Source organism: Heloderma suspectum, chromosome 4 (assembly GCF_057233095.1).
Source record: "Heloderma suspectum isolate Gila_16-S chromosome 4, 16-S_ref, whole genome shotgun sequence".
In the NCBI taxonomy this organism is placed as follows: domain Eukaryota; kingdom Metazoa; phylum Chordata; class Lepidosauria; order Squamata; family Helodermatidae; genus Heloderma; species Heloderma suspectum.
In genome coordinates this window covers 210,342,712-210,359,970 of record NC_139461.1, presented here as the reverse complement: position 1 = coordinate 210,359,970, position 17,259 = coordinate 210,342,712, and the positions used below count along the sequence as shown (strand labels likewise).

The following is a 17,259-nucleotide window of genomic DNA, read 5'->3' as shown; positions in this document are numbered from 1 at the left end:
GGGTCTTTTCCAGAGAGTTTTCTCTTCGCATTAGGTGGCCAAAATATTTGAGTTTCAGCTTCAGTATCTGTCCTTCCAATGAGCACTCAGGGTTGATTTCCTTTAGGATTGACTGATTTGACCTCCTTGCAGTCCAGGGGACTCGTAAGAGTCTTCTACAGCACCACAGTTCGAAAGCATCAATTCTTCAGCGCTCAGCCTTCCTTATAGTCCAGCTCTCACAGCCATACATTACTACTGGGAAAACCATAGCTTTGATTAGACGGACCTTTGTCGGCAAGGTGATGTCTCTGCTTCTGACTATGCTGTGTAGGTTTGCCATAGCTTTCCTCCCAAGGAGCAAGCGTCTTTTAATTTCATGACTACAGTCACTGTCTGTGGTGATCTTGGAGCCCAAGAAAATAAAATCTGTCACTGCTTCCATTTCTTCCCCTTCTGTATGCCAGGAAGAGATAGGGCCAGATGCCATGATCTTAGTTTTTTTAATGTTGAGTTTCAAACCAGCTTTTGCATTCTCCTCTTTCACCCTCAACAAGAGGCTCTTTAGATCCCCTTCACTTTCTGCCATTAGGGTGGTATCGTCTGCATATCGGAGGTTGTTGATAATTCTCCCGGCAATCTTAATTCCGACCTGTGATTCATCCAACCCAGCGTTTCTCATGATGTACCCTGCATATAAGTTAAATAAGCAGGGTGACAATATGCAGCCTTGTCGTACTCCTTTCCCAATTTTGAACCAATCGGTTGTTCCATGTCTGGTTCTTACTGTTGCTTCTTGACCCTCGTACAGGTTTCTCAGGAGACAGGTAAGGTGGTCTGGTACTCCCATCACTTTAAGAATTTGCCACAGTTTGTTGTGATCCACACAATCAAAGGCTTTAGCGTAGTCAATGAAGCAGAAATAGACGTTTTTCTGGAATTCTCTTGCTTTCTCCATGATCCAGCGAATGTTGGCGATTTGATCTCTAGTTCCTCTGCCTCTTCGAAACCCAGCTTGTACTTCCGGTAGTTCTCGGTTCGCATACTGCTGAAGCCTAGCTTGTAGGATTTTGAGCATCACCTTGCTGGCATGTGAAATGAGCGCAACTGTGCGGTAGTTTGAACACTCTTTGGCGTTGCCCTTCTTTGGAATTGGAATGTAAACTGACCTTTTCCAGTCTTGTGGCCATTGTTGAGTGTTCCAAATTTGTTGGCATATTGAATGCAGCACTTTAACAGCATCATCTTTTAGGATTTTAAATAGCTCAGCTGGAATACTGTCATCTCCGCTAGCTTTGTTGTTAGTAATGCTTCCTAAGGCCCACTTGACTTCACTCTCGAGGATAGTGTGGCTCAAGTTCAGTGGCCACACTATCATGGCTATCAGGGACATTCAGATCTTTCCTGTATAGTTCTTCTGTGTATTCTTGCCACCTCTTCTTAATCTCATCTGCTTCTGTTAGGTCCCTGCCTTCTTTGTCCTTTATCATGCCTGTCTTTGCACAAAACGTTCCCTTGAGATCTCCAATTTTCTTGAAGAGATCTCTAGTCTTTCCCATTCTGTTGTTTTCCTCGATTTCCCTTAGGGTGGCCACTTAAGAATTGCTAAAAAAGGGTGTGTGTGTGTGTGTGTGTGTGTGAACAAATTTGCATACAATAATTTATACATATAGATGAAACTTTAGAAACAACTATTAGAATTTAAATAGAAATAAAGTAATCTCACCATAGTGTGGAAGACTGTGACCTCTATGCCTGCCTGTTCAGTCTGCTATCCAGGTGCTAACTGGTGATAGGCAACAGTTCTTCTGGTTCTTTATCTTTATATTGGACTTGGATTAGACAGTCCTTCAAACAGAGGACACTTTCAAATAGAAGACAGTCCTCTGGCAGCCCTTCATATAGGGGACTGTCCTCTGTAAAAAAGAAAAAAGAAAAAAAGAGGACATATGACCTCCCTACTACCCCTCCAGATAGGAAACAATAGATGAAAACTTATGTCAGTCACAGCTTACATACTTAGAATGTCATCATCGTTTGTATTGCATTAGAAGCATTATAGCCCATAAAATTATTCTTAAACTGACAATAATTCAAAGACTTTATTGAAAGTCCTTCTGCCATCTTAAAATGTTTGTTGTTGCAACACAACAGAAAATTTTGGTAGTCTTTGGTTAAAAGATTTTTGTGGCCATGCAAGTGTCATTGGTATCAATAGATCTTAGTTCTAAGTAGATGTGTTTAGGACAGTGCTGTTAATAACTTACCTTCTTCTTCAGGTTCCAGTTGTTCCAGCAGCAGACAAAACCTAACCCTTTCATTGAGTTCAGCCAAAGAAAAAGAAAAATCCTATATCAATGCAAATGGCGGTCTCTTCAGTAAATATTCAGGTTCAGTACAGAGTTTGGCCTCGGTAAGTGCAGTCAACTGAGGATTGTCATCATGTATGTTGTAAAGAAACCAAATTGTGTTTTGCCACATACTCACTTAAATCCAATATACTGTCAGCCATGGTGCAAGCACTAGCAGATCACTTTGTAACCCTACGATCTGCAACTGATTGTGCAAGTAGATCTTTAATTGGATTCTCCCCTTGCACCTAATTCAGTATTTGGTTTCTCCTAGCACAATATTCTGATAGTGGAATCACCACCATTGGATGCAACATTGGATGCCCCATTGGATGGGGGTTGGACTCGATGGCCTTGTAGGCCCCTTCCAACCCTACTACTATTCTATGAACCCACTTTCTCATGACTGTCCAGTGTGGAAGTTCCATATGAGCCCCTTTTTCTACGGAACTGATATTGTTCCTCACTCAGGTTTTCTGGAGAATTTGGACAACATTACTGTCAAACCATTGCGTTCTAGTGTTTTCTGTCCTGCCATCATTTTAAAGACTTAGATTGTGATAATTCTTCAGACCTTGAATGCAATAGGAACACGAGCCTTTCGTACGTGGGCTGGCAAAGTGCTATTGATTCACCTAGCAGAGAAGTTGTCCATGAGGCAGCTGGTGAAGTCCTGCCTTTCTGCATTGCTTGTTGTGCATTTCCTGGCTGCACTTCTTTAATTGTCTTGAGCCCATGGAGACCTTTTCAAAAATTCCACAAATCAGCATTTGCTGTATGTTTGTAATGTACAAAAAACAAAAGGCACAGAATGTTGCTTGACAAAAACCTATTAAACCAGAAATGGAATTAAGGAAAAATGAATGAAAGAAAGAAAGAAAGAAAGAAAGAAAGAAAGAAAACTGTACAGGACCTTTTAATTACATAAACTAACAGTTACATATAGTTTCTGCCCATAATAATAATAAAAATAATAAATAATAAAAAAACCTTCAAAACTCTTCAAAAAATTGAAGAGAATTGTTTCATCTTCCTCCTTTTAAAGTTTTGCGTACAAGAGCCAAAGTCTATTAGGGCACAATCCTAAGTAGATAGGTGGCCGCCTCCAACCTCAGAGGCGACCACCTATCCAAAGCAAGGCAGGAGAGGCACAGGGAATCATTCCCTCCATGCCTCTCCTGCGTTGCTCTTTCTCACTAGACAACCGTTTTTTTTTGGGGGGGGGGTGCCGGGAGAGGAAGCTGCCATATGACATATGGGATGTGTCGTACGCGCAACTCCGCTCTCCCTGCCCCGGAACGCCCCCAGTCCTGCCTGTTTTCAGTTGCTCCGCGCTTGGAAGAGAGTGCGGAGGACAGGGCTTCTCTGCACTGCCTCAGAGGCAGCGTGGATGAGGGGGGAGGTCAGATTTCCAGGAACCGACCTCGGAGCGTGGGCTCTAAGGTTGGTTCCTGGAAAGGAGCATATCCTATGACCCTCTACACAGTGTCTAGTGGCCATAGGATTGCTCCCTTAGTTTGTTATGATGCTATTGGACCACTGTGTTAAAACAGAAGCCAAATGCATTTTGACTCAGAAGCCTTCATCAGTGGCCTAATGGCATCATAACAAATTAATAGGCTTTGGCGCAGGCTCTGAGGTCAGTTCCCGGAAAGGAGCATATCCTATGGCCCTCTGCACAGTGTCTAGTGGCCATAGGATTGCTCCCTTAGTTTGTTATGATGCTATTGACCACTGATAAAGATTTCTGTGTTAAAACAGAAGCCAAATGCGTTTTGACACAGAAGTCTTCATCAGTGACCTAGTAGCATCATAACAAATTAGTAGGCTTTGGCTCTTGTACACAAAACTTTAAAAGGAGGAACGCTAAACAGTTCTCATCAAACACCTGTTGTAAATGACTGTCTTAAATTAGAACAATTATTCTTCAATATGATTGTCAGTAAAAACTTCTAAAATCAATTAATATGGCCAACATCCATAAAACAAAAGTTTCTCTCATTTGCTCTCATATACTGAACTAAAACAATGGAGAAAAACGGTTTTAAAAGGTAGCTCACCTTTAAAAACACACAAATCTTCTAATGAAAAATAAAGTTTTAAAAATAAAGCCAACATTCAGCCTTTTTAAAATTAGGATTGCTGTGGCTGGCACAGTAATGCACCGCCAGGTTCACTTTTGCCTTGGGCATGGGCAGTGCAGTAGGAAATATAGTGTTATATTAAGGGTGCAATCCTATGCATGTTTAGACAGAAAAAAGTCCTACAACTCCCAGCATTCCCAAGCCAGCACGGGAGTTGTAAGACCTTTTTCTGTCTAAACATGCATAGGATTGCACCGTAAGTGCCATGTGCAAGTAGTAGACCTGCTTCTGCCTGACTGTGGAGGAGCAGTGCCTTAGCAGCATGGAAGATACTTGTGTTTCCGCTGAGTTTTTCAGTTGGTTACTTTCTGCCCTTGAAACACTATGCAGAAGCAAGCCCCAGTTCCTTTTCCAGGCAAGGCTGCTTTCTTTAATAGGGAATAAATGCCATTGAACTCAGTCGGACATACTTGTGTATAAACCACATTAGGCTCAAGCTGTAAGTATCTGTAGGGCTGCATTTAAAGAATTCTAAATGCAACGTGCAATGACTTGAGATAAAAGCTATGATGCCCATTAGCTATAGCAGTGGAGCTCCTTTTGGGCTCCACTGACACTGTTTTCTGTTACTTCTTGTCTTCTCCTTGATGAAGACCGCATATTAGAATTGCTGGACTAACTCCTTAGCCCAGGAGACTCTTGTAAGACAGCTAATTTATGTCTTATTGGGAGGAAGCTTCTGCTTCAGCAGGAACCTACTACTCTAACATTCAAATAGCTATAGTAGCAGAAGAGATGCCATCTCTTAAGTATCCTCTTGTGAGGTTTTCTTGATAAGAGCACATTAGGAGGGGGCACTATGTCTATTGGAATTGACCGGCCAAGTCATTGTCTGCAAGATTATAGTCATGATTAATGCTTAAGTGTGAATGTTGTGTTTTGTTTTGTTTTGTTTTTGCTAGATAAAGCAAATATCACTACTTGGGTATAGTGACAGTTATTTTTGCTTCTAGACAGAACTAACTAGTTCATCAGACTAAAGGATAAGCTATGATGCTAGGGATATATCGTTTCAAGTCACTTGGCTTACCTTTTCCATTTTTTAAATTAGGTCCAAAGTGTCACATCCTGTCCTAGCTGTGTTTGTGTCAATTCCAGTGCCTGGGACAAACCAGATGAAGATGATATGAAGCTGGTCAACATTCCAGTAACTACGCCAGAAAACTTGTACTTGATGGGTAAATGGGCGTTCTTTTTATGTACAGAATTTTTGTTATTATTTTAAAATGTTTCTAAGATCAAAACAAAGGATTGTATGTTATTGCAAAAGAACAACTAGCACCTTTTTTCCAAGGCATGATGGCACACGTCTTTAGCACATGTTTAAAAGGATAGAAGTATCTGGTGTCCAAGTCCATTACAAGCCATGTAGCACATCCCTCAGTCCCGAGGCAAAGTTCTCCATGTGTTAACCCCGTGTTGTAGGCAGAGATCAGTAGCAAACAAAGGAACATGTGGTTCATGCAGGCAACAAATACTAAAAGTTAGGTAAACCAATATCATCATAAAACCTTTATCTAAAACTTTGTGGATTCACACTTTGGTATGTGGAGCTCACAGAAGGGAGCTCTGCTAACCTGTCCTGATCTGAAAATGAGAGTGTCTGGGGTTACTTTTAGAACCACAAAATCCCCATTGTGCAAGTGGTTATTCACGCTGGTGCAAAAGAAAAAGTGGGAGCTCAGCAGCAGTATAGGAAACTGCCCTGAATGTTAAAAGAATATGGAATAGTTCTACTTAGAACAATTTAACTGGAAGGAATCAAAAGCCATCTAATCCAACCCCCTCTCACAATTGCTCCTCCTCTATCTATGCAGTACAGACCAATGTGTCCGCAAGTAGAGAACAGGTACATTGTAGAAAGGTGCCTGCAAAGTAAATGACTCCAGATAGCTTAAGCAAGAGAGACCAGACAGATGATACAAGGAAAGGCAACCTGAAAATTTGATGCAAGGCTGGTGCCTTTGTAACATTTATTTCAGGAATGGAACTATTTGAAGAAGCACTGCGGAGATGGGAGCAGGCGCTGACCTTTCGTAACAGACAAGTTGAAGATGAAGCCAACTGTAGTGCCATCAAACTTGGAGCTGGTGATGCTATTGCAGAAGAAAGTGTAGAGGTGAGTAAATGACAGTGCATGTTTGGTGTTTCGTAAAATCACTTTGAACAGTTTGGGGGCGGGGGGGGAGTGTATTCTAGCTTCCAGTGAAGAAGCGACAATTATCCAAGAGAGAATCTTACATACCTGTAGTCTGAGCACTTGCTTCCCCAACTACATATTGTTCTTCATTGTTTTCTTCTTCAACATTCAAATGACATTGTACTACTATAGAATCATAACTTCCATAAAACCATCTCAAAATGATCTATTGCAAATCCCTGGTTAATCCTGGTTATGTTATGATGGTGCTTCTGCTGCTCGAGACAGCAATGTAAACCTACACAGAATAATTTTTTTGCATAAAGATATGCATTCTGGGTATTTTTAAGTTGGGTTGGGGTTTTTTGCCTAATCCTAAACATGTTTATGTAGCTGTTCCATGGAGTTCAGTGGAGATCCAAGTACATCTGTAGATAAGATTGCACCTTTTAGTTTTCCTGAAGAGCTTCTAAAAGTAAACATGCTGCTGTAGAGTAACTCAGCCTTCCCCAAACCTGGCGCCCTTCAGGTGTGCTGGACTACAACTCCCATCATCCCCAGCCAGCATGGCTAATGGCCCCAAGACATCTGGAAGGCAGCAGGTTGGGAAATGCTGGTCTAAGTTTACCCTTCTTAATCACTTAGTTACTGCAGTATTTAATGTTTCAGTTCCTGCTGTTCTTGCATGCGGTGCTGTATAGAGAATGAATAGCCAAAGTAACTCTTGTTGACCTTTGTACATAACACAAATTCCATTACCTGTTTAAAATATTAGTGAAAGAATCTATTTATGTGCTGCAACTTCTGTTTACAGGATATTATTAGTGCCGAATTCATTCATAAGCTTGAATCCTTGCTCCAAAGAGCTTATCGTCTTCAGGAAGAGTTTGAAGCCTCCCTTGGGGCATCTGACCCAGCTTCCTTCACCAATGATATTGGTGAGTGTTCCCATTGTTCTTGTTGTTGCTCCTGATGTTGTTGTTGTAGTAGTTGTACTTGTAGTAGAGATAGTCCGCATCTTGTCAACCTACACCAGTTTTCCCCAACTTGATGCCCTCCATATGTTTTGGACTTAAACTCCTATCAGCCCCAGCACTCATGGCCAATGGCCAGGAATGTGGGAGTTGTAATCTTAAATATCAGGAGAGCACCTAGTTGGGGAAGGCTGACCTACATTGTCCTTCTTAAGAATAGCAGGGACCTGGGATGGTGGTGATGAGAAATTGAATGATAAGAAATTACTTGTACTTTGATTTTCTTCCTTGGCACAAAAGGCCTGATCTACAGAGCCAGCCTAATTCCCACAGGCAGTGATAGCACGAGAAGCAGGTAATAACATTTGTTTTCCATGTGGAGACATTATTAAGACTAAATTTTGTTCAAGAGCTCCTGTTCCAATGGTTGATACCCAATGGGTTTTCTTGGTGCTCTAGCATTTGGCTAGGAAAGTAGCAACTGGTCCACTGTGAAAGTAGGGTGGATAAAATGAGTGAGTTAGATCCTTTTGTATGGTGCAGTACATAGTTAGTAAAGCAGGATGTGGCTTGACTGGATATTGCTATCCCCTTTTTATACCATCTCCCTGTAGGGAATCTGTACTGCATACATTTCTATAGGCTTATTGAAAATAATCACCAAAAATGTGAAAGGGATTGAAGTTATTCTTAACACAGTTACTTCTGATAAGTCAGGTCTGGGCAAGTTGCTTGCTAGACTTGGCACTCTGCCTGCTCCTAAGTAGACAGGCAGCATGGTAAAATGTTTGTATTTCCCTGCAACACTGAGTGGCATTTTACAAAATTTAATTTTGGAGGTACTTCCATGTGACTACGGGAGCAGGAGTGGCTTGGTGATAGCCCATTTGAACAAATCATTGTGCGTGTCACAAATTGAAGTCTATTCTTCTCAGACTTTAGAAGACTGAGCTTGCATAGTGCCATTCTTTAGTACAGGGGGGTGTTGAAACTCCGGCCCATGGGCCAACTCCAGCCTGCCTGGCGTTCCAATCCAGCCCCCCAGGGTTTCTCAGATGGTTGCATCCCCTTCCCCTGCCCTTTTCCTCCAACTGCTGATTGTTTGGTGGTGATTTTTTCCCTTCTAAAAGGTTGACACGCATCTCCTGAGGCGTAGTTACTGGAAGTAAGAGCTTTAAGGTGAAATATGCTGGTATTTTTTGTATTTTGGCCACACCTCCTTTGCCTTCAGCCTCGCCTAACACTGGAATTCAGCCCCTGAGAGCTTCTCCTAAATTGAATTTGGCCCTTGAGTTGAAAGAGGTTCAACACCCCGGTTGTATGTAAAAAGAAGATTGTATGAAGCTATTCCTAGATTAGAGCCTAGAAAAACATAGAGGTTAGTATTTGGATGTTCATAAAATTATTGTTTGTCCCTGAGTGTCGCTGTAAGCTTCATATTCAGATTGTTTCACTTTGCTTGGGCCAGGCACAAAGCCTTGAAATTGGGAAAGAAAGAAAATCTCTTAAGGAGATTACATGCTCTTGTATTTCAGTTTGGTTTGCTGCAGTACATGTTTTTGTGAAAGTTAGTGTGTTGTAAGACTATAAGCTGTGAGCCTGGAAGTTCTACTTCAGATCTCAACTTGATTATTAGCTCAGTAAGTAGTCTCAGACAAGATACTTAGCCCTTCCCCCCCTCACCGCCACCCCCATTGGCAATGTAGGGCTGGTGATATTGGCCTACTTTACAGGCATATTACAAGGCTTATTGAGAGCATTTATGTGGAGCACTTTGAACACTTTAGGGCACAGTCCTATGGTGCTAGACAGCAGCTAGACGACGATAGGATTTTTCGTTTTCTGGGAACCAAGCTCAGAGCCAGCACTCCAGGGTTGGTTCCCAGAAAGCTACCGCCCCCTCCCCCGCTGCCTCATAGGTGGCGCAGTTAATCTCTGGCTCTGCACTCATAAGAGCAGCATGGAGCAGGGGAAAAGGGGGCATTCCTGGGGCAGGGGTTGGTGGAAGTGCCATTACGATGCTTCCTATGCGCCATCCGGCCTACACACACTCTCTCTCTCTCTCTCTCTCTCTCTCTCCCTCTCTCCCTCTGAGGCGCCCAGGCTAGACAACCAAAATCAGCCATCTAGCTGCAAATGCGGGGCGACCAAAGCACAGAGGAGAAGATCCCCTCCATGCTCCACCCACCCTGCATTGGATAGTCTGTCACCTCCGGGTTCACAGGCGGCCGACTATTCCCATAGGACTGCACCCTTAAAGTGCCATAGAAATACTAAGAAATACATGTTTACTACTAATGAATATATATAACTGCCATAGGAATTTGATTGGAGGGTGGGATATAAATCCTTCTAAATCAGGGGTGGGGAGCCTCAGGCCTGGGGGCCAAATCCGGGCCCCCATGGGGTCCCCAGAAGGCCATGCCCTTTCTACTTTCCTCCAACCACCGATCATTTGCTGATTTCCTGGCTTTTGTGCAGTTTTCCCCATTCTAAAAGACTGAAATGCCTCTCCTAAGGTTCAGCTACTGGCAGTGAGAGCTTTAAGCTACAGTATGCTGGCATTTTTGTGTTACTGGCCTCACTCCTTTTGCCTTTGGCCCTACCTACTACTGGAATGTGGGCCCCAAGAACTTCTCCAAAATGGAATTTGGCCCTTGGGCTGAAAAAGGTTTCCCACCCCTGTTCTAAACAGTAATAATTCAGAAATGGTTGTTGTTGAGCAAATACATACCAGTTATAATATATAGTGGTATATAAGTGTCACAATGCACCTGATCTCATCTGATCTCGGAAACTAAGCAGGGTCAGCCCTGGTTAGTGCCTGGATGGGAGTCCGCCTGGGAATCAGGCTTCCTGCATTGAGCAGGGGGTTGGACTCGATGGTCTTGTAGGCCCTTTCCAACCCCATGATTCTGAGATTCCATGAAATAAACAAATAAATATTATTTCTCTTTCAAACCACTTAAGAGCAGTAGGGGGCAGCATCTCATGGTTAAATTCAGAATATCAGGTATAAGGAAACTAACCACCAATATATTATACATCCCTGGGAGTTAACTTAGGTTATGCGCTCTCCTTGTTGTCAAGCGGATTTATTGGTCACAATTAGTTCCTGGAAAGTGTGCATTTTAAGATAATCGCAACTGCCCAGCATAATTGAAACGTCCCAGGTTTTGTAGTATTAAGGTCAATGGCAGACAATGTCTTCTGCAACTGTCACTATAGACAAGCTTGCTACCAATACCATATTTATAATTGATTATATGTTTAAATTATAAATAGAAACTCTCTTTCCTCTGAAATACGTCCATCCTGTTTATTCTAATACTGATGTATGACTTTGAAATATGAATGCCACCAGGGGTTAGCAATCCAGTTTTTACTCTTGATGGCTATTGAGGTGTACTTCCTGGTGACACACTAGTTTAAATTTAGTTAGTTTTCTGGCACATTTTTTCAACACCTGCTACAGTCAGTATACAGAAAGGGGTTTGGACATCAGCTCTGATGCTAGAAATCATGTGGCTGTACGTTGCTATTGGCGTGCATCTGCATATCAGCTGTTAGATATCAATTTCCTTTTTTATTTTTTTTTCCTGCAGAATCAGTCAAGTACTACCATTTTCAAAGCCTTGAATGAATTATATGTTTATCAGTACTTTTAGTGTTTTAAGATATTACAATATCTAATATCTTAAATGCTCGGTCATTGCAGACTTTTAAGAAGGCCTTGAAAACATATTATTTTACTTTGGCCTTCTATTGATATGACTGCTATTGTTGCTGTTGCTGCTATTAACATCATTGTTGGTTTTATTGTTGGCTTTTAATGTTTTTGTTTTTATCACTTTTAATATTTTAATTGTTTGTATGTATTGTAAGCCGCCTTGGGAGAGCTTCTGCCCTGAAAGGCAGCCAATAAATATTTTAAATAAATAATTACATAAATAGAATATGAAAAGAGCTAAGTAACTCCTAAGTAAAGCAGCCTTTCTACTCCCCCCCCCATATATACACACACACACCACTTTCCTTCAAATATGACAGGTTTTTATTATGTAGTAAGAGCATGTTGCAATTAACGACATCACTTTTTATGTGTTTGTTTTTGTGGTGGCCACATTTGTTTTCCTAGGGATGAACACATCAAATACTTGATGCAGCCCATTCTCTGAAGTAAACTAAACAAAAACAAAGCTACTTTCATTTTTAGTGGGTTGTGCCTGACATACCATGGGACATCGTATTTCTGTGGCTGGTGTACTAGCTATGTTAAACATACAATCGTATATATGAATGTACAGAGTTACCTTATTACAGACCATTGGTCAATCAAGCTCAGTATAGAAGGGAGCGCTGCTGACCTGTCCCAGTCCAGAAATGAGGGGTTCCACTCACTTTGAGGATGACTGTCAGAAGTGCTAGTTCCTTTTGCGGACATGGGGGCCCCGCCAGTGCAGAGGTGCAGAACCTCTTTCAGCCTGATGGCTGGATTCCATTTCGGAGAAGCCTTCAGAGGCCACATTCCAATAGTGGTTGTGGCCAAAGGCAAATGAGGCAGGACCAAAATACCAAAAATTCAAACTGCACAAAAGCCAGGAAACCACCAAACTATAATTCGTCGGGGAAAGTGGGTGGAACCAGGGGAAAGAGCGCAGCCTTCTGAGGAACCATGGAGGGCTGGGTTGGGATGACTAGAAGGCTGGATTCAGCCCCCAAGCCTGAAGTTCTGTACCCCATGCTAGTGCAGCAAATGGCAGGAGCACAGCAGCAGTGTTAGATACTGCCCAAAGTGAGGATAGTGGTATTTTTTCCCCTTCTTCTTAGCACTCTAAAACATTTGCACATTCTATTTTGGCTGTTGTAGTTGAGGGAGAAGTTAGTTTGATTTTAATTTTGAGAGCTGTACAAGACTGTTTATGGTTGCTTGATGAGTAAGAAAATGTCTTTATGTATAGTCAAATATAATCTATTAATTCACGTGTTCTTGGGCTCAGTCCTAGCAGTAAGAAAAAAATCTGTCCTGAGTTCTAGGAAATTCTTGCACCAATTTTATTATTCTTATTCAAAAGAGTCATACCCTGCCTTTCAATGAAATAACCCCCAACATGACTTAGAAGAGATTGTATCAATTCAAATGCAAAGCAATTAACTCATCTCTTGGTGATGGGGTGGCTAAGAGGCACACTGGGGGAACATGATATTAAAGCCTATTTTCAGCATTTTGGTAATCCTGCTGGGGACCTGTGGAGGACCCTGGGGAAGTAGGTCCCCCCACTCCAGGAAATGTGCTTCCAGAGATCTGATACTAGGAAGTGCAGCTTCCCCTTTTGCAGGCATGATTGAATGAGCTCCTGGCTCATCTCTTGGTGGTAGATTAGCTAAGAGATGCCTGGAGAATGTGATGTAAAAGTGTCTTTCCAGCTGTCTGGTGTTGGTGCTGCTGTCTTGGGCGGGAAGCAGTGAGTCCAGGTGTAGAGAGTCAAGAAGAAATTATCCCCCTGCAGGAGGGGTTATTGACCTGCCTCAATCCAGAAACTAGCATTTCTGCTCATTTCTAGGATTACTGTTGTGCTGTGCAAGCAGTGGGTCCTGTGAACACAGTGGAACCAGTGGGAGCACAGCGGCAGTATTGGATACTGCCCAATGTTGGAATAGCTTCTAATGTGCAGAAATAAGTTATGACATAAATTGACTCCCCCTTTTTGTTACAGTAACATCAAATGACTCAATACCATAAGGTAACTTTGCCATTCTCAAGCTATGAATGACGGAACCCTTATGTGCCAGTTATTTAGAACTCTATTAACACTTAAGTTTTATTTGGGTCTTTTATCCAAAGCATATGTTTAGTCCCTCTGAAGCCATATGCTTCAGTCATTGGCATTAGTCACAGCTTAAAGATAGGTATATGAGTTGGGATGTGAAAGATGACACTTTGTCCTCTGCCTCCCCCATCATGATCAGGTAGAGAATGGGGAGTTATAATATCCTTTACTTCCTGTGAATGGTTCCCTTTGCAGAAGAAGGGAGAAAACCAGAATAGATTAGATTAAGGGCTACAAAGTTTCTTTTGAAAGAAACTACAAAATTATCTTTTGCATCTGAAATGTTTACATGCTCTCAAATCAAATGTATTTAAGTGGGTAATTTTATTGCTTGCTTTATGTATCTGCATATAGGCTGCAGTTCAGAGCTCCGTTCTTCCAACATGTTTCTTAATTTACTGTATTGCTTTCTATTGTGTATTTCAAAATTCCATTGCAAACTGCTTTTAGCTTGGGAATTCCTGGATAGTCAGGGAACCAAAGGGTAGTCCCCCACCCCCACCCCAAAGAACACCCAAGAGAGATATCTACCTCTTCTTTCTCTGCAGTTCCTGGTTAGTGCCAGGAGGGCCCTGTTTTGCAAGACACGATTCTTCTTCCACTGGCTCAGATCAGAAGCAATCCATAAAAGGAGAACCCTTGCAGTACTCCCAAATGTAGAGAAGGGCACAGGTTCTCCTTATATTAGCTCTCCTTGAATGTCACACTGAAACCTTGAAAACACTCAGGAAAGTGTGAGGCATTTCCAACTGCTTTCTGAGTCTCACTGAGGCTCATTGTGACAAGGATGAGTGCTCGCTGCCCCTCTCCAGCAGGTAAACTGGGAGGAGGGCAGGGAATTCTCCCCCCTAGTTATGTTGAGCCTTGAACACAGTATAACATGCACAGTGGTGTAGTGGTAAATTTTTGAAGTGCAGGCAGTCATCATGACAGCTTACATAACTACGCCCCTAAGACAAATAGTCACGTCCTAGGAGGTGGAGTGGGGGTGGGAGGAGAGAGCCTGCCTCTGTGTTGTTCATACTCAAAGCAGCTAACACTCTGGTTAAAGACAGCATCATTAAACACAGACATCTAAAACAAACAAACAATTAACAAAAATCATACAATTACGTTTACGAGACATGCCTGCAATCCTATGCATAATTACCTGGACATAAGCTCCATTGATCTCAGTGGTGCTTACCTCTGACTGCATGGGCTCATCTTGTAAAACACAGTGAGCTTAACAAAAGCAGAAATGGAACCTTTAGCTTTTAATGAGACATGCAAACAGTCTTGCAAACTGCCATTTTAAACTGCTAGCACAGCGTAGGAACGCCATCAAAGGAACGAAAGTATCCAGCCTCTGCATGATTATTTTCCTCATTTTCTGATTTCTGCTATGCTGATCTGTCACAACCAATAGTAAAAGTTGAAAGCCTTGTTGTCACCTCATTCATTGGCCAGAGCAAAGGTGGTGCTTCAGAAGATTATGCTGTGGCTCCTGCTCTGAAAAAGGTCCTGGGGCTATGCTCCCCTGTGCTACACCACTAGACATGAAACAAGGCCCTGCTCCTCTCTCTGCAGGGTGGGCAAAGCTGTGACAAGCGCAAGTTTTGGCTAGGTGCCAGCGCTTCCCAAATTTGTGGGCCATTACTCAGAATTGGTCTGTCAGTCATCTTGGGAGACCAATTCTCCTAGATCAGCTCTGTCTCCTGAGCAGGAAATAGGATGGGTTCTATGCCAAAGATTTTTTTCCCCATAGCAGCAGGGTTTTTTCCCCCTTGTCCTTTTGTGCGCCAAAGGACAAGTTAATTAGCTATATCTATTCCCTTAAAACCATTGGCCATCACAGCAAACATATTCACAACATTTTATGAATAATTAAGCACACTGCTTGTTAACATAAATTTCAGTCCCTGTAACACTAACACTCAGTACCAGAGAATGTCCAGAACTTCTTTAATGTCATAAAGTTGTCAACGCTACATGCAGCTGCTTCTAATTGGTTTGGCTGCTATGGTGAATAATATTTTTTGTATAATTTTTTTTTTGTATAGGTTACATATTTGTCCTGCTTAGACAACAAGTTGCAAATCCTGTCAGTCCATGAACCCTGTAAAACCCTGTGATAAAGACCTGACAGAAATGTTTCTCTAAGGGCGCAATCCTATGCATATTTAGACAGAGAAAAGGCCTACAACTCCCAGCATGCCCCAGCCAGCATGGATTGTGTCCTAAGTATCTTGTACAAGGACGACATACAGTAGATACTAATTATGTTACATATCTGCCATATCTGCCATTGAAATATGCCATAGTCATAGCCTAAAACTGCAGTCCCATAAATGTTTTCCTCACAGTGTGATATTCAGGTTGTTGTAAATATTGTTGTTGGACATAAATGATAAAGCAAAAACATGGTGAGCATTGAGTGATTTGCACTGTTTCTATTTCGAATGAAAAATCCTTAAACCCTTCTCAGTCAAGCCTTTTGCACTCCTAAAATCTACTCCAGTCAGCATATTTTCGTAATATGATAGCATAACTTCAGAATGCCAAACCTTGCATTTTATGGCTACCTATTCTTTATACATGTTTTAGGGTGCACCAAATGCCGTTCTGTGGCTGGGGTCATAGATTGTAATACAGTCGCAAACTAGAAAAAACGTTCGATTAGTTCCTTGCACCCATGGAGCTTCTAGCTTTTCTCCAGCCTCAAATAGCAGTTTCTTGTGCTGTAATGACAAGCTGGTCCTTAAACCCATAGGAACTTCAAATGGAGTTCTGGGGATTAAAGGGCCCCTAGGAGCATACCAGTTTGTCACCTTGGCTGAAGTCTTGCACAGTTATGTACAATTCCTATCTGCATACTTGTAAGCATCCTAGGGGGTGTTTCTACCAGCAATTCACTCTGAACTGGCTGAGTGGTGAGGTCGTTAGGGATAGATGATGTCGTGGCCATCCAGCAGCCACCCCGGAGCTTATCAGGGAAAACCAGATTTCCTGAGCCTGCTTAAAGTCCGATTCTTTTCCTTAAGTCGGGTTCTCCCCAGTATAGTTGTTGTATGCCCCAACCCCCGCACTTAGCTTGGGTATGCTAGGCCTCCCTGGGGGTGTGCCATCCACCATGACCCCAGTGAAGGGGCGTTTCTTCTCATTGTGCTGAGTGAGGCTTGCCCTCTGAATGACCACAGAAATTACAGAGAACCCCATCAATTGACATGGCACATTTTAAAGCTCAATTCCATAAGTGCGATCAAGCGTGATCTTTAGGCTCCAATTCATTGCCTTAGGAAGTAACTACTTCACAGCTTCCTTATAGAGATCCTGTGGATTAAAATGGGGGCTGGCTTCTGTCTCTTTCCCACAACAAATCCATTTGTGTCTCCTCAGAAGTAACTCCCATTGTGGTCAATGAGGTCCTGCAGGTTAAAATGGGGGCTGGTTTCTGTCTTTGTGTTCTCCCCCAGCACAAGCATATGTGAAGTAACTCCCATTGTGCTCAATGAGTCTTGCTCCTGAAATGCAGGTGCATCTGGATTTTCAGGGGAGAGGGGGGAGAGGGGGGAAGCCTCTCTTATTGGTTGAGCAGCCCCTACCAGTCAGATGATGTTCATTCCAACCCCCACCAGGAAGTGTGTTCTGTGAAGCGGTTTTTACTGGTCCGGAGAATCTGCTCGTGGAGCCCTCCTCACAGCAAATCCAATTCCTTTTTTAAAAAATCCAGTACTCCTCCATTAGCTGCTACAGTTTTCATGGAAACATGGCCCTAGAACCTTCATATAGATGCACTACCATAAACTGATAATTTTAAACTTGGGCAGGGAGTGAGGTCATGTTCAGGTTCCTATAAAA

At 42.4% G+C, this 17,259-nt stretch overlaps 1 protein-coding gene across 5 annotated transcripts in view; it reads left to right on the top strand.

Annotated features, from left to right (window-relative positions):
* Positions 1-17,259, top strand: part of MIGA1 (mitoguardin 1) — a 68,855-nt gene that overhangs the window by 19,140 nt on the left and 32,456 nt on the right. For all 5 annotated transcript variants that reach the window (XM_084852172.1, XM_084852175.1, XM_084852174.1 and 2 more), the window contains exons 4-7: positions 2,259-2,392; positions 5,526-5,652; positions 6,457-6,593; positions 7,429-7,552. In XM_084852172.1, coding sequence (XP_084708298.1) covers positions 2,259-2,392; positions 5,526-5,652; positions 6,457-6,593; positions 7,429-7,552 — 522 coding nt within the window. The remainder of the gene's footprint in view (positions 1-2,258; positions 2,393-5,525; positions 5,653-6,456; positions 6,594-7,428; positions 7,553-17,259) is intronic.